Here is a 20,055-nt window from a genome sequence, read left to right as displayed (position 1 = left end):
TGGTGTGTCCAGGTCTGTGTATTTGTATGGTGTGTGCCTACACAGTTGTGTATGTGTATGGATGTGTGTGTGTATTAGTGTATTAGCCCATTTTCATGCTGCTGATAAAGACACACCTGAGACTGGGTAATTTACAAAAAAAAAAAAAAAGAGGTCTATTGGACTTACAGTTCCATGTGCCTGGGGAGGCCTCACAATCATGGTGGACGATGAAAGGCACAGCTCACATGACGGCAGAGAAGAGAAGAGAAGAGATCTTGTGCAGAGAAACGCCACTCGTTTTTTGTTTTTTGTTTTTTTGAGACGGAATTTTGCTCTGTCACCCAGGCTGGAGTGCAGTAGTGCCATCTCGGCTCACTGCAGGCTCCGCCTCCCGGGTTTACTTATGCCATTCTCCTGCCTCAGCCTCCTGAGTAGCTGGGACTATAGGTGCCCACCACCACACCCAGCTAATTTTTTGTGTTTTTAGTAGAGACGGAATTTCACCATGTTAGCCAGAATGGTCTCAATCTCCTGACTTCGTGATCCGCCCACCTCGGCCTCCCAGAGTGCTGGGATTACAGGCATGAGCCACTGTGCCCGGCCAAAATGCCACTTTGTAAAACCATCAGATCTTGTGAGACTCATTCACTATCACAAGAACAGCATGTGAAAGACCGTCCCCAAGATTTAATTACCTCCCACCAGTTCCCTCCCACAACACCTGGGAATTCAAGATGAGATTTGGGTGGGGACCCCGCCAAACCATATCAGTGTGTTACAGTGCTTGTGATGAGGGACCATTGTTATTTAGGTCTTCATTGGAAGCAAGCAATAGAAACCATCTTGCTCTAACTTGGATTAAAATAAAACTTTCTGGCCTGGTGCGGTGGCCCACACCTGTAATCCCAGCACTCTGGGAAGACAAGGCAGGTGGATCACCTGAAGTTAGGAGTTCCAGACCAGCCTGGCCAACATGGTGAAACCCTATCTCTATTAAAAAATACAAAACAAGGCCGGGCGCGGTGGCTCAAGCCTGTAATCCCAGCACTTCGGGAGGCCGAGACGGGTGGATCACGAGGTCAGGAGATCGAGACCATCCTGGCTAACATGGTGAAACCCCGTCTCTACTAAAAAATACAAAAAACTAGCCGGGTGAGGTGGCGGGCGCCTGTAGTCCCAGCTACTCGGGAGGCTGAGGCAGGAGAATGGCGTGAACCCGGGAGGCGGAGCTTGTAGTGAGCTGAGATCTGGCCACTGCACTCCAGCCTGGGCCACAGAGCGAGACTCCGTCTCAAAAAAAAAAAAAAAAAAAAAAAAAAAAAAAAAAAAAACAATTATCCAGGTGTGGTGGCGGGCACCTGTAGTCCCAGCTATCCGGAGGCCGAGGCAGGAGAATTCCTTGAACCTGGGAGGCAGAGGTTGCAGTGAGCCGAGATCACGCCACTGCACTCCAGTCTGGGTAACAGAGTGAGACTCTGTCTCAAGAAAATTAAAATAACATAAAATGAAACTTTTTTTTTTTGAGATGGTGTTTTGCTCTGTCTCCCAGGGTGGGGTGCAGTGCCATGATCTCAGTTCACTGCAACTTCTGCCTCTCAGGTTCAAGTGATTCTTCTGCCTCAGCCTCCTGAGTAGCTGGGAACACAGGTGATTGCCACCACACCTGGCAAATTTTTGTATTTTTTTTTCTTTTTTTTTTTTCTTTTAGACAGAGTCTCACTCTGTCACCCAGGCTGGAGTGCAGTGGTGCGATCTCGGCTCTCTGCAAGGTCTGCTTCCTGGGTTCACGCCATTCTCCTGCCTCAGCCTCCGAAGTAGCTGAGACTACAGGCGCCTGCCACCGCGCCCGGCTAATTTTTTTTTTGTATTTTTAGACGAGGTTTCACTGTGTTAGTCAAGATGGTCTCGATCTCCTGACCTCGTGATCTGCCCACTTCGGCCTCCCAAAATGCTGGGATTACAAGCGCAAGCCACCATGCCCAGCCTGTGTTTTTTAATAAAGAGTTTTCACCATGTTGGCCAGGTTGGTCTCGAACTGACCTCAGGTGATCTGCCCGCCTTAGCCTCCCAGGGTGCTGGGAATACAGGTATGAGCCACCATACCCGGGCTGATCCTTCACTTTTTTTTAAAGCCAACACCCTCTACAGTCACATTGTCTTACATTTGAACCCTCCCTTTCTGAACTTGTCCACTGCGGAACTCCTATTCAGCCACCAGTGACCAGAGCTATGCTGGAGCTAGGACACCAGCCCCAGTGCGACCCAAGCCATCACAACCCTTAGGGCAGAAGGGACAGGGAGGGAATTTGTTACCCATCTCCAGGGACAGGCAGAGTTCCCAGAGGAGCTATGGTTCAGAGGAGGAGGCCACGGCCACTGTGGGACTAAGGGAAGCAGTAAGGGGCCCAGGAAGTGAACGTACCCTGACCTCTCTCCACCGACCCCGTGGATGGAGTTTGCACCAGCCTTATCCTATCACCCTTAGGTCTAGAAGACAGTTTTCTGCCGCTCTTGGGTCAAAGCCTCTTCTCCTCCTCCCTTCACTCCCTACCTTTCATCCCTTCACTACCTACCTTTCATCACTTCCCCATTGCCCAGGTTCTGGGAAAGTGGCCCAGCGCTGCGAAAGCGGCCCTTTCATTGGGAATCCGGGTGCTCTTTTGACCCCTCGTGGCCAGACTTGGACCTGCATGGAAAAATGCACCAAGAAAGTTCTGCTGGAAAAGTGCTGGTGATTCTCCACGTGACCCTCCTCCACCCCAGAGTCACTCTCAGCCTTCCCTCCCCAGCTCGGGGCCCTGGGAGAACGCCATGTGCAAACTCTATCCGCAGGGTCGGTGGAGAGAGGTCAGAGTATTTGCTTCCTGGGCCCCTCCCTGCATCCTGCACTCACAGTGGCTGTGGTTCCCCTCCTCTGAGCCGCAGCTCCTCTGGGAACTCGAGCAGTCCCTGGAGACAGTAATAGATTCCCTCCCTGTCCCTTCTGCCCTAGGCTGGCAATGGCTTCGTGCCCACTTCAGCTGGTCCCCTGGTGCCACCCCATCCTTTGTGGCTTTCTCCACTCTGCCCATCCCTCCATAAACTGCCCATAAACGCTCCCAGTTAAACTTGGGACTGGCCACTTGCTTCTCTCCAGGACCCTGATCAAGTCTCAGCATAAATTTAGGGTAAGCCAGAGAGAGAAGGGGACTGTAAGCCCACCAATGAACATTCAGAATTTATCTTTTTATTATTATTATTTTTTGAGTCATTCTCACTCTGTTGCCCAGGCTGTAGTGCAATGGCACGATCTTGGCTCACTGCAACCTCCACCTCCCAGGTTCAAGTGATTCTCCTGCCTCAGCCTGCCGAGTAGCTGGGATTACAGGCATGTGCCACCATGCTGGACTAATTTTGTATTTTTAGTAGAGATGGGGTTTCTTCATGTTGGTCAGGCTAGTCTCGAACTCCTGACCTCAGGTGATCCACCTGCCTTGGCCTTCCAAAGTGTTGGGATTACAGGCATGATCCACTGCACCCGGACTATTTATTTATTTATTGAGACGGAGTCTTGCTTTGTCGCTCAGGCTAGAGTGCAATGGCGCGATCTCGGCTCACTGCAACTTCCACCTCCTGGGTTCAAGCAATTCTCCTGCCTCAGCCTCCCAAGTAGCTGGGATTACCGGCATCCACCACCACACCCAACTAATTTTTATATTTCTACTAGAGACGGGGTTTTGCCATGTTGGCCAGTCTGGTTTGAACTCCTCGATTCAAGTGATCTGCCCACCTCAGCCTCCCAAAGTGCTGGGATTACAGATGTGAGCCACTGCACCTGGCCAATATCCTGCGTCTTGATTTGGGTGTTTAATTACATGGTGTATCCAATTTTCAGGATTCCTTATATTGTTCCCTTAAGATCTGAACATTTAAATTAAATTTTTTGAGACTAATTGTTAATTAAATGTAATTTTTAATTACATTTATATTTTAATCACGGTTAATTTTTAATTTTTTTTTTTTTTTTTTGTAGAGATGGGGGTCTCACTTTGTTGTCCAGGCTGGTCTCAAACTCCTGGGATCAAGTGATCCTCCCACCTCGGCCTCCCAAAGTGCTGGGATTATAAGCATGAGCCGCAGAGCTTGACTGCCCTTTTTTCCCTCTCTGTTTCCCAGGCTGTAGTGCAGTGGTGCGATCCTGGCTTACTGCAATCTCTGCCTCCTGGGTTCAGGTGATCCTCCCACCTTGGCCTGCGCAGTAGCTGGGACCACAGGCACGCACCACCACCCAGCTGGCTAGTTACATTTTTTTTCTGTAGAGACAGAGTCTTGCTATGTTGCCCAGGTTGATCTCAAACTCCTGGCTTCAAGTGATCCCCCTGCTTTGGCCTCCTAAAGTGATGGGATTACAGGCATGAACCACCATACCTGGCCTACATTTTAATTTTAATTTAAAAATAAACAAAAAAGAGCCAGGCATGATGGCTCACACCTGTAATCCCAGCACTTTGGGAGGCCAAGGCATGCTGATCACTTGAGGTCAGGAGTTCGAGACCAACCCGGCCAACATGGTGAAAACCTGTCTCTACTAAAAACACAAAAATTAGCCAGGTGTGGTGGCACGCACCTGTAGTCCCAGCTACTCAGGAGGCTGAGGCAGGATAATCACTTGAACCTGGGAGGTGGAGGTTGCAGTGAGCCGTGATGGCACAATGGCACTCCAGCCTGGGGGACAGAGCAAGACTCTGTCTCAAAAAAACAAAAAACAAGCTGGGCACCATGGCTCATGCATGTAATTCCAGCACTTTGGGAGGCCGAGGTGGGCAGATCACCTGAGGTCAGGAGTTCGAGACCAGCCTGGTCAACATGGTGAAACCCTGTCTCTACTAAAAAAAAAAAAAAAAAAAAGAAGCTGGGTGTGGTGGTACATGCTGATATTCCCAGCTGCCAGAGGCTGAGACAGGAGAATCACTTGTACCCGGGAGGAGGAGGTTGCAGTGAGCTGAGATCATGTCCTTGCACTCCAGCCTGGGCACAGCAAGACTGTCTCAAAAAAAAAAAAAAAAAAAAAAAAAATCAAACCCCGACAGCTATCATTTTTTAGTGTTGTATGCCACATCTATCTGCTGTCCCTTTACCAATAATGAATTCTCATGATTAGTTTATGAAAGATGTAATGTCAAAAATAAAAATAAGCTAATGTTTTAGGAGCACTTATCATTCATTTGTTCACTCCCTGAAAACAGTGTATTTTTTTCTTTTTTTTTTTTTCTTTGAGATGGAGTCTTGCTCTGTTGCCCAGGCTGCAGTGCAGTGGCGTGATCTCAGCTAACTGCAAGCTCCACCTCCTGGGTTCTTGCCATTCTCCTGCCTCGGCCTCTGGAGTAGCTGGGACTACAGGTGCCCACCACCACACCCGGCTAATTTTTTTTGTATTTTTAGTAGAGACGGGGTTTCACTGTTTAGCCAGGATGGTCTCGATCTCCTGACCTCGTGATCTGCCTGCCTTAGCCTCCCAAAGTGCTGGGATTATAGGCGTGAGCCACCGTGCCCAGCCCAAAAACAATGTATTTCACACCTGTCGCCTGCCCAGCTGTCTTGTAGGCAACAGACATGCAACAGTAAACAAGCCAGACACAAAAATGACACTCCTCCTAGTAGGAAGGCAGACAACTAGAAAAAAAAAAGGGAAACAGAGAATGTCACCTTCCCCAAAGGGTAGGGGGAAAATGAGGCAGAGAAAGATGGGGAGTGTTGAGGTTTGGCTGGCATATTTTACAGACTTGATAGCATTGACACAATGAAATGAAACCCCCACGAGAAAAGGACCATGATGACCAGCCTCGGTGGCTCAGTCTTATAATCCCAGCACTTTGGGAGGCCAAAGCAGGAGGATGGCTTGAGCCCAGGAGTTTGAGACCAGCCTAGACATACTGAGACCCCTGTCTGTAGAAAAATTTTTTTAAAAATTGGCCAGCTGTGGTGGCGCATGCCTGTGGTCCCAGCAACTCAGGAGGCTGAGGTGGGAGGATCACTTGAGCCTGGAAGGTTGAGGCTGCAGGGAACCATGATAGTGCCATTGCATTCCAGACTGGGCAACAGAGTGAAACTCTGTCTCAAAGAAAAAAAGACGTCAGGCACGGTGGCTCACACCTGTAATCCCAACACTTTTTGGAGGCTGAGGTGGGCAGATAGCTTGAGCTTAGGAGTTTGAGACCAACCTGGCCAACATGGTGAAACCCCATCTCTATTAAAAATACAAAAATTGGCCGGGCGCGGTGGCTCAAGCCTGTAATCCCAGCACTTTGGGAGGCCGAGACGGGTGGATCACGAGGTCAGGAGATCGAGACCATCCTGGCTAACACGGTGAAACCCCGTCTCTACTAAAAATACAAAAAAAAAAAAAAACTAGCCGGGCGAGGCGGCGGGCGCCTGTAGTCCCAGCTACTCCGGAGGCTGAGGCAGGAGAATGGCGTAAACCCGGGAGGCGGAGCTTGCAGTGAGCTGAGATCGGGCCACTGCACTCCAGACCGGGCGACAGAGCAAGACTCCGTCTCAAAAAAACAAAAAAAAACAAAAAAAACAAAAATTAGCCGGGCATGGTGGTGCACGCCTGTAATCCCAGCTACTCGGGAGGCCAAGGCAGGAGAATTGCTTGAACCTGGGAGGTGGAGATTGCAGTGAGCCAAGATTGTGCCACTGCACTCCAGTCCGGGCAACACAGCATGACTCCTTCTCAAAAGAAAGAAAAGAAAGAAAAAAGCAAAGCAAAGCAAAGCAAAGCAAAGAAAAGAAGGAAGGAAGCAAGCAGGCACCATGAGTGACCACCTTGATTCAAAGAGGAAACTGGGGCACGGAGATGTCACTAGCCTGAGGTCTGACCAAGAGGCAGGCTGGAAGTGCAACCCTAGAGCTCCTTCTAGGGGTGGCCCTGACTTTGGAGTTGGGGACCTAACAGAACCCTTTATCCTCCCCCTCCTAGCGGTGGAAGATGCAGAAGGTTAATGGCCAGAAGATGAATGACTGAGGCCTGGGGTCTCTAAGGGAGGAAATGGCTCAACTCAGGGAAGGTCAGTAGCGGGGGCCTCCTCTTCCCATAGCTGAGGGCCTGATAAAGTTGGGGGTGTGTGGTTCGAGAGAGGGGACCTTACAGCTGGGGACTTGGAAGGACTAGGGGGTGTTCCAGCAGCAGATGAGCCTCACCCGGGGCTGGAGGCGTTGAATGGGGTGAAGTCTGAAAGGGGTTAAGGGGCAGCGGCAGTGGTGGGGTTAATGGGGGCGGGCCTGGCCAGGGCGGGGCCTCAGCTTACGGCTCAGGCCCGGGGGCCGGGAGGAGTAGCCGCTGTTCTGCCCCGCGGGGGCATCCGCTGGGTCCCCGCGCCGTCGTTCAGACCGGAGATCCGGACGCAGCCGAGAGACGTGCCACCGCCCGCCCCGTCCAGCCGCCGCGCGCAGGTAAGTGCCGGGCCCTCCTCGGCCCCCGCGATGCTGCGAGGTCTCACTAGGTTGCCCTGTTCGCGGCGGGACCGCTCCTCCCCGCCCCTTCGGGGGCTGCCTCAGTCTCCCGCGCCATTTCGGTGCCCGCCCCCTCTGTTGCTCTCCCTGGCTCTGCGTCTGTCTCCAACTCCCGTCTGATGTCTCTGTGTCTGTGGTCCCTCTGCCTCTGGACGTGTCTTTCTTTCTGTGTCTCTGGATGTCTCTGTCAGTTTCTTGATCTCTGCCTCTCCAGTCTCCGTCTGTCTCTGTCTGTCTCTGTCTCTCTGTTTCTGGGTCCCACCTCCCTCTGCCCCTGCCTCTGCCTCTCCCCCATCTATTGTGGGACCTCTGTGGATGTCTCTGCCTCCATCTCCATCTCTCCCCGTCTCTGTGTATCTCTTTGCTCTCTCCCTTCATGTCTCTCTGTCTCTCTCTATTGCCCTGTCTCTGTCTCTCCATCTCTTATAACCCTGTTTTGGCACCTTCTGCTCTGTCTTCTCTCCTTCCAAATCCTCCGCATCCCGGAACTTTCCTCTGGACTGGGAAGCTGCTTGGGAGTCGGGTAGAGGGCAGGAGGCTTGTGACCTGGGGCAGGAGGACTCTAAGTGACACCATGACCCCAGCGCCCTCTTCCCGGAGCCACCCCACTGCCCCTGAAGTCGCACCCACCCCGCCCGCCAATTTCAGGAATTCCTGGCTGGGGGGTGAACTTCCTCCCCTACTTCCTCTCTTCCAGGATTTGGCTGGGTCACCGTTAACTCTTTCCTGCTTCCGCCTCACTCTCACCCCTGGAACTGGACAACCCCTCCTCCCAAACTAGGCTGAGGAACAACTCTAGAATGTCTGGGAGGCATCGGTTGTGGGATGTGTGTGTGCGCACTCGGGCTAGATGTGCATTGGGGAATTTGTTTGGGGCAGAAGTGGAGAAGATGGGGCCACACTCCCCAGTGCCCCCTCCAGAGCCCATCATCAGCCCCCCTCCTCCTGAACCCACCAAGGGGGCACCCGCCCCTAGATCTGTCTCTGTAGATGAACTTGACTTCAGATTTGGGGTGAGGATGAGGAGGTTTTCTTTTCTGGGGGAATCCCAGCTGAAGAGGATGAGAGACCCATGGGGGCCCCTGGAACCCTGGGAATCATATGATCAAGAACCTTGAACATGAACATCTTTTAATGGAAGGGCCCAGATGGAAGAAGGATCAGAGGGGAGGCCTGGAAATTCCAGATCCTTCCAATCAAAAGTCCTGGGGATACTGGAGTCCTTCAATCCAAAAAGAGGAGTGTTGAAATCTTGGTACATTTCAGTGATGGCAGTTGAGAGTTGGAAAGGGTTTGCAGAGCCACCTAGGCCAACTCCCCCTGCCCCCATTTTATAGATGGAGAAACTGAGGCCCAACAGCAGAAGTCCCCACAGTGAGTCAGTGCCAGGCTGGAGGGTTGGGACCCCAGTTTTCAACCAAAGCCCAAATCCGGAGAGCTGGCTGCTTCTTCTACCACTAAGTTGGATTAATTTGGGGAAAGAGGTCTTCTCAATGAGGAGGGAGAGATGCCAGGGTGAGTAGAAATGGCTGGAATCCAGAAGGGAGGGTTTTAGAAGCAGAGGAGAGAAAATATTTCTAAAACCATGGTGGTGGGGAGGGAGAGGGGCAAGAGTTGGTTTTGGTGGAAGGGGTGGAGTTTCGGGAAGAGAAGGAGGGAGGTGGAGGGGAACTGGGATTAACTCCAGCTTCAGTCTCCTGACCCTCCGCCTGGAGCCCACCGTTCCCTCGGGGACAGGGCCTATAATTTGGTTTGTGTCTAGACAAATAATAACTCAGCTGGTGTGAGCGGGGAGGGCTGAGGCTAGGCCCACTAGGGAAAGGGTAGAGAGGCGGCCTGGATATCTCATGTCACCCCCAGGTGGTGAGAATTTAGGAGCCAGGTGGAGGTGGTGACTAACACGCCCCTCTCTTCCCTCTGTGAATCCATAGTTTCTTAGAATTCTGCACAATCTTAGAAATTAGGCTGTTGGAATGTTCAAAAGCAGGCGAGAGAAGGGGGGAAAGAAACGGAAGTGGGGCTCACCGTATTTAGTGTACGTTCCCATTTCTGTAAAAGAGAAAAGGGAAATACGTATTCCTGTTTGCTGGGGAAAGATAAAAATCACTGACGGTTTAATAATAGATTATGAAAGTCATAGAATGCTTAAAAAAATCATAACGTGTTCTAACAATAGGACTTTCAAATCTTGGAATGTGACACTCCTAGAATATTGGAAACTTAGGGTAGGTACTTACAAAGCCACGATGTAATAAATAGAATGAAAGAAGAGTAACGCTCTAGAATGTTATAATAGAACATTCAACTGCGAAGTGAACTAAGGATAGAACCTGAAGATTGCAGAGCCGTAGGGACCTAGAACGTCAGAGAGACAGTCTAAGGACTGGTGTCCCTAATGGGCAGTGTGGGTGTGGGGGACACAGAGACCCCCTCGGTTGAAACGGGGATACTGAGGTGCAGTGGGGCGGTTAGGGTGGCCCGATTGCCCCCTGGTTTCCGCCGGCCGCCTGGGCACCAGGTGGGGAGCGAGGACCGGTGATCACATTTCGTCCCTAATGAGCAGACCGGAGCTGGCTGGTCCCCTGGGGCTGCTGGGGGAAGGCGGGGGAGCAGGAGCCCACAGAGGAGGAAAAGGGGGAGGTGAGATAGCCCTGGTGGCATCGGGGACAAGGCCGGTGAGTGAGCTGAGGGGTGCTGGGGGATGTCGGGGGCTGTAGCACTTCTCCCTCTTGTCCTGGAAATCCTCCAAGTTTTTCAGCTTTGCTGGGTTTTGGGGTGGCTGTCAGGATGCAGCAGCCGAGGCTGCTAAAGTGGGGCAGGGGGCTGGGTCTTCCTAGTCTTTCCTGTCCCACTATTGCTCCACTCGGGTATATTTCTCTTCCCCCCAACCCTCTGGAAGGGGCCAGCAGGGACCCAAGAAGTGGGGGCCTGTGGGACAGACAAGGGGAGCTTCTTGTGGACTGTGGGATTTGGGGGTTCACCCCCTCAACAGAGCCTAAGTAAGGGGCAGAACTTAGAACCAGAGAGGGTCCTGGAAGGGGAATGGGGTTATGGGGAGCAGGTGATGGAAGGTCGCTTGCTTTCTTTGTGGGGAGAAGGTCATACCTTCCAGTAGGTTCTCAGAGGGGCCAGAGATGCTCGGAAAGACTTGAGAAAAATTACAGAAGTTCAGAGAATGAAGAGAAAAACCTCAGGGGAAGGGAAGCTGTTTAGTTAAGAGCGACAGGAGGTGTGCCCAGTCTTGAGACATCAAGTGACTTAGACAACTGCCTTGCTACCGCGGGCCTCGGTTTCCCCATCTGTACCAGGAAGGGGTCAAAAATAGCCTCGCACCCCCAGCTGTCACATACACGTCGGCTGCACTGTGGCATTCTAAGAGTCTGACGTTCCATGTTGACTTTTGGGGTTTCCACGTTGGGCAGATCTCATGTGGGGAAGAAGAGAGGGCTGTCTGGGCACCCCTCCCCCCATGTCCACCGTCCCCAAGATGCCAGCAGGTTGGGGAGGAGGGGTGGGAGGAAGGAGTGGTGAGAGCTAGACCGGTTCCCCCTCGAGGAAATTAGCAATGGGAAGTGTATTTCCTCCGCTGGCTGGCGGAAATGTTTCCTGCCATGGTCCCCCAGTTAGGTCAGCAGAGCCCTGAGGGTTGACAGAAAGTAGGGCAAAGGGGACTTCTAGCCCTCGGTGGGTGCCTCCTGCCATGAAGAACTGGTTCATTTCTTGTCTCAACCCCCTAGTCCCGGTGGAATAATAATTGTTCAAATCCTGCACGCTATGGAGCTGATATCACATTCTTGCAAGGACGTTCCAGTCTGTGATGTGATGAGTATAAAGGCTGTGCCCCCTTTTACAGAAGGGGAAACTGAGGCTCCTAGAGACGTAATTCTCTAAATGTCACAGGAGGAAGGGAGAGACTAGGGGCAGAGAGATGGGGAGAGAGAGGGCAGAGGAGAGGGGAGGGAGATATTTTGAGTGACTTGGTCTGGGTGGGAGGTTTCTAATGGAAGGGAGGGACTGGATCGCACTGTTCCAGCCCAGAGTACGCCCCCACCCATTCCGTCTCCACAGGACCCACAAGCTTCTGCCCAGGAGTCTGAGGCGAGGGAGGCAGCTCGGCCGCTGAGGACCCCACAGGGGGCAGGAATTACTGAGCAGGACTCAGCCCTGACCTTTCAAAGTCAATTAAGAAGCGGATAGATCCTGCCCTTTCTAACTCTCCCCTGTCCACCTCTTCCCCTGGGAACTGACTCCTCCCCCTCCCTTCCCCCTCCTCCCCATGCCCTTGTTTGAGCCTGGGGTGGGGTGGGGCAGCCTCATGGGCAGAGAATGTGTTTTTACTCCATGCCTCTGGCCTCTACAAAGCTTCTGGAATGGTTTCTGCCATTGGCAAATGGCTCCGTGCTCCCTGACCATGACCTTGGTAATTTATTGAGCACCTACTGTATGCTGGGCCTATCCTGGGTGCTAGGGATACAACAGTCAACAAGACACACAGAGTCTCTGCTCTCCTGGAATACATATTCTAGACAGTCAGACACAAACAAGACACAAGGTGATGTGAGGAGAGGGTCCTGGGGCAGGGGAGATTCGGGGACTGAGTGGAGAGGCACTCCCAAGGAAGTGAAGGAGGGAACGGAGCTACTCAGGCTATCTGAAGGAAGAGGAGTGGCTCACATCTATAATCCTAGCACTTTGAGAGGCCAAGGTGGGTGGATCACTTGAGGCCAGGAGTTTGAGACCAGCCTGGCTAACATGGTAAAACCCCATCTCTACTAAAAACACAAAAATTAGCTGGGCATGCTGGTGCACACCTGTAATCCCAGCTACTCGAGAGGCCAAGGCAGGAGAATCACTTGAACTCAGGTGGCAGAGGTTGCAGTGAGCCGAGATTGTGCCACTGCGCTCCAGCCTGGGCAACAGAGGAAGACTCTGTTTCCAAAAAAAAAAAGCATTCCAGATGGAGAGTATGGTAAATGTGCAAAGGTTTGAGGCTGGAAAGAAGGTCAGTGGCCTTGAGCCTGCTGAGGCAGGAAGGAGAGGTGGGTGAGATGGCTAGGCTGCCCCAGCAGGTCAGACAGAGCCTTGTGACTCCAGATGAGGAGTCTAGATTTTACCCCAAGTCCATTTAGAAGCCACTGGAGGGTTCCAAGCAGGGAAGTAACAAGAACTAGGCCAGGTGCGGTGGCTCATGCCTGTAATCCCAGCAAGGCAGGAAGATCATTTGAGCCCAGGAGTTGTAGACTGGCTTGAGCAACATGGGGAAACCCCATCTCTATAAAAAATAGAAAAATTTGCCAGGTGTGGTGGCACACACCTGTAGTCCCAGCTACTTAGGAGCCTGAGGTAGGAGGACCACTTGAGCCCATGAAGTCAAGACTGCAATGAGTGAAGATTGCAACACTGCATGACAGAGTGAGACCCTGTCTCAAAAAAAAAAAAAAAAGAAAAAGAAAGAGCTGATTTTCATGTTAGAAAGATCTTGGCTGGGCGCGGTGGCTCACACCCGTAATCCCAGCACTTTGGGAGGCCAACACGGGCAGATTACCTGAGTTGGGAGTTGGAGACCAGCCTGACCAACATGGAGAAACCCTGTCTGCACTAAAAATACAAAATTAGCTCAGCGTGGTGGCTCATGCCTGTAATCCCACCTACTCTGGAGGAAGGGGCAGGAAAATCACTTGAACCCGGGAGGCAGAGGTTGCGGTGAGCCAAGATCAGGCCATTGCACTCCAGCCTGGGTGACAAGAGCGAAACTTCGTCTCAAAAAATAAAAAGAAAAGCTCTTTCTGGCTGCCATATGGGAAGTGATTTGAAGGAAGTCAGAGTAGCAGCCCAGAAAAGCAAGGGTAATGCTACTACAATGATCCCAGCGAGCGATGGCGCTGACACTGACGCAGAGTGGACAGTGGCAGGTGTTTGAGAGAGACACACACAGATTCAGGAAGCACTGGGGAGGTGGAGCCGAGAGGACTTTGCCATGGAAAGATGCTCTGGCATCTGGGAGGCTCCTATGGACCTCCTTCCTTCCCCTCTGTGGTGCTTGGTTTCCTCATCTGTCAATAGACTTCACCTTAAACTCCACTTTAAAAATGTTTTAAGGCCAGGTGTGGTGGCTCATGCCTGTAATCCCAGCACTTTGGGAGGCCGAGGCGGGTGGATCACGAGGTCAGGAGATCAAGACCATCCTGGCTAACAAGGTGAAATCCCGTCTCTACCAAAAATACAAAAAATTAGCCAGGCATGGTGGTGGGCGCCTGTAATCCCAGCTACTCAGGAGGCTGAGGCAGGAGAATGGCGTGAACCCGGGAGGCAGAGCTTTCAGTGAGCCAAGATCGCACCACTGCACTCCAGCCTGGGCGACTGAGCGAGACTCCATCTCAAAAAAAAAAAAAAAAAAATGTTTTAAAAGTGCATCCTGGGGATTCTTCAGAGGTGGCCACTCCACCCCCACCTCGTTTCACCAGAGCAGCTAGCAGCTCACCCTTTTCACTGTTTTAGATTGGTTTCTGGTTAAGATCTTGTTGGGAAAAAAAAAAAAAAACAGACTTCACATCCAAAATAACTAAACCAAATGATCCCTGGATGGAATGGCTCCTGAAGCTGCCTGTGACTCTGGACTTGGCTCCGCTTCTCTCTGGGGTTGATGACAGGGGCTTGGTCCATGAATATCCTTTACCCTGTGTGTGCAGATCTTCCCAGAACAAAGTGGGTGGCGGGCTCAAGGTTCTCACTCAGGAAAATTGGGGGGTGGAAGGGCAGAGACAGTGAAGGGAGTGGTCCCTGAGGGAGGAGTCTGCTGGCGCTAACCCCAGGGCTTCCCCATGCTCCCTGACCTTGACTGTTCCCAGCAACTCCTGACTCTCCCCTTTCCCTTACTCTTCTGCAGCTTTGGTTCCCAGTCCCCACTGGCAGCCCAGGACCCTTTTCTGTCCAGTTATTCTTTTTTTTTTTTTTTTGTGAGATGGAGTTCGCTCTTGTTGCCCAGGCTGCAGTGCAATGGCACCATCTCAGCACACTGCAACCTCCGCCTCCCAGGTTCAAGCAATTCTCCCACCTCCGCCTCCCAAGTAGCTGGGATTACAGGCATGCGCCACCACACCTGGCTAATTTTGTATTTTTAGTAGAGACAAGGCTTCTCCATGTTTCCATGTTGCTCAGGCTGGTCCTGAACTCCCGACCTCAGGTGATCCGCCTGCCTTGGCCTCCCAAAGGGCTGGGATTACAGGTGTGAGCCACCGTGCCAGGCCTTCTTTTTTTTTTTTTTTTTTTTTTTTTTTTTTTTTTTTTTATGAGACGGAGTCTCCTGTCTCCCAGGCTGGAGTGCAGTGGTGCTAGCTCACTGCAACCTCTACCTCCTGGGCCCAAGCAATCCTCTCGCCTCAGCGTCCCGAGTAGCTGGGATTACAAGCATGTGCCACCACACCCAGCTAGTTTTTGTATTTTTAGTAGAGACAGGGTTTCACCATGTTGGCCAGGCTGGTCTCGAACTCCTGACCTCAGGCGATCCTCCTGCCTTGGCCTCCCAAAGTGCTGGGATTACAGGCATGAGCCACTGTATCTAGCTAGTCCAGTTATTCTGGGGTGGAAACTGAAGCACAGGCTGGAGACGAGGACTGAGAGCGGCAATGGCCGCACTCTAGACATCAGGACCTTGGACAGGTCTCGGAACAGCTCTGTGCCTCAGTTTGTCAAAGAGGAAGAACAACTACTTTCCTCATGGGAGTCCTGAAAATTTCAGTGAAGTAATATCCATAAATCGGCCAGGCATGGTGGTTCACTGCTGTACTCCTAGCACTTTGGGAAGCCAAGGTGGGAGGATCTCTCTTTTCTTTTTTTTTTGAGATGGAGTCTGACTGTGTCACCCAGGCTGGAGTGCAGTGGTGTGATCTCGGCTCACTGCAACCTCCACCTCCCCCAGGTTCAAACGATTCTTCTGCCTCAGCCTACCAAGTAGCTGGGACTACAGGTGCGTGCCACCATGTTTAGCTAATTTTTGTATTTTTAGTAGAGACGGGGTTTCACCATTTTGGCCAGGATGGTTTCGATCTCTTGACCTCATGATCCACCCGCCTCGGCCTCCCAAAGTGCTGGGATTACAGGGGAGGATCTCTTGAGCTCAGGAGTTCAAGGCCTGCCTGGGCAACACAGGAAGACCTCTATCTACACTATGGTGGTGCATGCCTGTATTCCCAGCTACTTGGGAGGCTGAGGCAGGAGGATCACTGGGATCCCAGAAGGTCGAGGCTGCTGTGAGCTGTGATCATGCTATTGCATTCTAGTCTGGACAAAAGAGCAAGACCCTGTCTCAAAAAAATAAATAAATAAAAAGAAATAATATGCGTAAAAATGCCTGGAATGGGATCTGCTATGTAGTAGGGCTCGATTGACATTTGCTGTTATTATCCTTGTTGACAAGAATGGGATTCCTGGGTAAGGAGTGGGAGGCTGGCCCCAGCCCTGGTCCTATTGCTTCCATGCTGTGCATCCTTAGGAAGGTGACTCAGCCTCTCTGGGCCCCTTCTCTCTGTCTGTGACATGATAGAGTCAGACTAGTCTGGCATTTCCTGAAGCATGATGTGATACCTGTGCCAGTTTTACAGGGCTTCTGCAAGAAAGTGCTAAAATCTGAAATCTCTTTCTTTTTTTTTTTGAGACGGAGTCTCGCTCTATCACCGGGGCTGGAGTGCAGTGGCCGGATCTGAGCTCACTGCAAGCTCCGCCTCCCGGGTTCCCGCCATTCTCCTGCCTCAGCCTCCTGAGTAGCTGGGACTACAGGCGCCTGCCACCTCGCCCAGCTAGTTTTTTGTATTTTTTTAGTAGAGACAGGGTTTCACCGTGTTAGCCAGGATGGTCTCGATCTCCTGACCTCGTGATCCGCCCGTCTCGGCCTCCCAAAGTGCTGGGATTACAGGCTTGAGCCACCGCGCCCGGCCTCTCTCTCTTTCTTTCTTTCTTTTTTCTTTTTCTTTTTTTTCCTTTCTTTCTTTTTTTTTTTTTTTGACAGAGTTTCACTCTTTTGCCCAGGCTGGAGTGCAGTGGCATGATCTCGGCTCACTGCAACCTCCGCCTTTTGGTTTCAAGCAGTTCTTCTGCCTCAGCCTCCTGAGTAGCTGGGATTACAGGCACACACAACCACACCTGGCTAACTTTTGTATTTTTAGTGGAGACAGGGTTTCACCATGTTGGCCAGGCTGGTCTTGAACTCCTGACCTCGTGATCCACCCGCCTAGGCCTCCCAAAGTGCTGGGATTACAGGTGTGAGCCACTGCACCCAAACCTTTTTTTTTTTTTTTTTTTTTTTTTTTGAGACAGGGTCTCATTCTGTTGCCCAAGCTGGAGTGCAGTGGTGCGACTATAGCTCACTGCAGCCTGAATCCCCTGGGATCAAGTGATCCTCCTACCTCAGCCTCCCCAGTAGCTGAGACTACAGGTAAGCACCACCACGCCTGGCTAATATTTTTATTTTTCCTTTTTGTAGAGACTGGGTCTCACTGTGTTGCCCAGGCTGGTCTTGAACTCCTAGGCTCAAGCGATCCTCCCACCTCAGCCTCTCAAAGTGTTGAGATTACAGGCATGAGCCACTGTGCCTGGCCTGAGTTGAGTATTCTAACATCTATCAGGGGAAAAATATGCCTGATACCTCAAATCTGTGTTCTCAGAGAGTGGTTGCTTAGGGTGGGGCTCAAGTAGGCATTGTTGGGGTGTCCACTCTCTGCAGTCCACAGCAATTATGGTGAGGAGTGTGGGGAGAAGAAGGTCAGAGTGTCCGTAACTCCCTCACTGTTGTCCTCTCTCCCAACAGGCACTGCAAAGTCAGCGGTGAACCGACTTCATCCCAATCTCTCAGCCCCCACCAGGACCAATCTGGAGTCCCTCCCCCATTCAAATTTCCCTTCTGTCCCCAAACTCATCTCTGATCTAGACCTTACTCACCTGCTTCCTGTTTCCTAAGACTCCTTCCTGCAGTCCCCAAACTGAGCCTTTTGTCTTTGTCCACCCTGAGCCAGACATCTCCTTTTCCAGAACCTTCTCCTTACTAGTGACCTTGTCTCTGTTTCTTTCTGGGGTCCTAGGAAATGCCACCACTCCCACCCACATTGCCTGGACTTTTCAACACTCCCTAACTGCCCTGTGTCCTATCTCAACGCTGTCTCATGTATTTCCTGTGTCTTCTAGAACATCCCCCCGCCATTATTACTTCAGTATGGCTACACATACTTCCTAACTGCCCTGCAAACATCTCCTTCTCACTGTTGCCCAGCGATGCTTTCATCCCCTCCATAAACACTCCCCAAGACCAATTTTTGTGTCACCCCTATACTCCCTCATTGACACCCTGATTAACTCTATACATAACCTCCTTGACAAACCACTTTAGTAATCTCATCATCCTCCAGACTTCCTTCCTGTCATAATTCCATCCCTCCTCCAACTTTTCGCTCTCAAGCTCTGCCCTTCCCAGCCCAGCCCAGCCTGCCCAACCTCAACTCTTCCCTGTAGACTACATCCCACCATGTTCCCCTGAGCCTCCAAGGAAGGGGCTCGGGGGCCCCATGGCCTCCCGCTCCCCGTGGCCCCACAGCCCCCGTGGGCCAGGGGAAGCGCCCCAGAAGCCGAAGTGCCCACCATGGGCAACCACACGTGGGAGGGCTGCCACGTGGACTCACTTGTGGACCACCTCTTTCCGCCATCCCTCTACATCTTCGTCATCGGCGTGGGGCTGCCCACCAACTGCCTGGCTCTGTGGGCGGCCTACCGCCAGGTGCAACAGCGCAACGAGCTGGGCGTCTACCTGATGAACCTCAGCATCGCCGACCTGCTGTACATCTGCACCCTGCCGCTGTGGGTCGACTACTTCCTGCACCATGACAACTGGATCCACGGCCCCGGGTCCTGCAAGCTCTTCGGGTTCATCTTCTACACCAACATCTACATCAGCATCGCCTTCCTGTGCTGCATCTCGGTGGACCGCTACCTGGCCGTGGCCCACCCACTCCGCTTCGCCCGCCTGCGCCGCGTCAAGACCGCCGTGGCCGTGAGCTCCGTGGTCTGGGCCACCGAGCTGGGCGCCAACTCGGCGCCCCTGTTCCATGACGAGCTCTTCCGAGACCGCTACAATCACACCTTCTGCTTTGAGAAGTTCCCCATGGAAGGCTGGGTGGCCTGGATGAACCTCTATCGGGTCTTCGTGGGTTTCCTCTTCCCGTGGGCGCTCATGCTGCTGTCGTACCGGGGCATCCTGCGTGCAGTGCGAGGCAGCGTGTCCACCGAGCGCCAGGAGAAGGCCAAGATCAAGCGGCTGGCCCTCAGCCTCATCGCCATAGTGCTGGTCTGCTTTGCGCCCTATCACGTGCTCTTGCTGTCCCGCAGCGCCATCTACCTGGGCCGACCCTGGGACTGCGGCTTCGAGGAGCGCGTCTTTTCTGCATACCACAGCTCACTGGCTTTCACCAGCCTCAACTGTGTGGCGGACCCCATCCTCTACTGTCTGGTCAACGAGGGTGCCCGCAGCGACGTCGCCAAGGCTCTGCACAACCTGCTCCGCTTTCTGGCCAGCGACAAGCCCCAGGAGATGGCCAACGCCTCACTCACCCTGGAGACCCCACTCACCTCCAAGAGGAACAGCACAGCCAAGGCCATGACTGGCGGCTGGGCGGCCACTCCGCCCTCCCAGGGGGACCAGGTGCAGCTGAAGATGCTGCCACCAGCACAGTGAACCCCGCGTGGCACAGAACCCCCAGTTTTCCCCTCTCATCCTAGTCCCTTCTCTCCTGGTCTGGTGTATGCAAATTGTATGGAAAAAGGGCTGTGTTAATATAAGAATACAAGAACTTAGGAAGAGTGAGGTTGGTGTGTCGCTGGTCAACCTTTGTGCTCCCAGATGCCATCACAGTTTGGCAGTTGTGGAAGGCCTCCTGGATGAGGAGATGAGTAAATATTTTTTTTAGAGACAGGGTCTCGCTGTGTCGCCCAGGTTGGAGTGCAGTAGTGCAATCGTGGCTCACTGCAGCTTCCACCTCCTGGGCTCCAGAGATCCACATCAGCGTCCCAAGTAGCTGGGACCACAAATGTGCGCCAGCATGCCTGGCTAATTTTTGTACTTTTTGTAGAGACTGAGTCTCACTATGTTTCCCAGGCTGATCTTGAACTCCTGGGCTCAAGAGATCCTCCTGCCTTGGCCTCCCAAAGTGCTCGGAGTAGAGATGTGAGCCACCATGTCTGGCCAGATAAATTAAGTCAAACATTTGGTTTCCAGAAAATAAAGACAAATAGAGAAGGTTAGATTTTTTCTTTCCAACAAGTGGATAAAAGTCTGTGACTCCGGGAGAAAGTGGAAGGAGAAACACAGCGGATATAGAGTCATTATGTTTGTAAAGCCCCTGGTCATGCAGGGGAGAGAACGTAAGACAGCAATTCTCAGTTTCTGGATAAACAGCGATCTCCAAGTCAGGACTGAGGATGAAGACGGAGAATGTCAGAACTCAAGTGAAGGGCAATAAGGGCAGACTGCCTGGAGGAGTGATGCAGGAAGGTTTGGGAAGAAGGTTTGGGACAAGAGGAAAGGGTATTTATTTTATT

The 20,055-nt window shown here is 52.1% G+C and overlaps 1 protein-coding gene across 1 annotated transcript; it reads left to right on the top strand.

Moving 5' to 3' along the window:
- The first annotated feature begins 6,898 nt into the window (after window positions 1–6,898).
- Window positions 6,899–19,322, top strand: GPR4 (G protein-coupled receptor 4). The gene is made up of 3 exons (XM_010377471.2): window positions 6,899–7,031; window positions 7,353–7,416; window positions 17,279–19,322. The coding sequence occupies exon 3, from the start codon at window positions 18,104–18,106 to the stop codon at window positions 19,190–19,192; it is 1,089 nt and encodes a 362-aa protein (XP_010375773.1). The 5' UTR covers window positions 6,899–7,031; window positions 7,353–7,416; window positions 17,279–18,103; the 3' UTR covers window positions 19,193–19,322.
- The last annotated feature ends 733 nt before the right edge of the window (window positions 19,323–20,055 follow it).

The sequence above is a fragment of the Rhinopithecus roxellana genome, chromosome 12, assembly GCF_007565055.1.
Source record: "Rhinopithecus roxellana isolate Shanxi Qingling chromosome 12, ASM756505v1, whole genome shotgun sequence".
NCBI classification, from domain to species: Eukaryota; Metazoa; Chordata; class Mammalia; order Primates; family Cercopithecidae; genus Rhinopithecus; species Rhinopithecus roxellana.
Note: the sequence above shows the minus strand (reverse complement) of the source record. Positions and strands in the feature narration are given on the sequence as shown.

Excerpts from the sequence above, each read along its gene's own strand:
- GPR4 (XM_010377471.2), top strand. The coding sequence starts at position 18,104 with ATGGGCAACCACACGTGGGAGGGCTGCCACGTGGACTCACTTGTGGAC.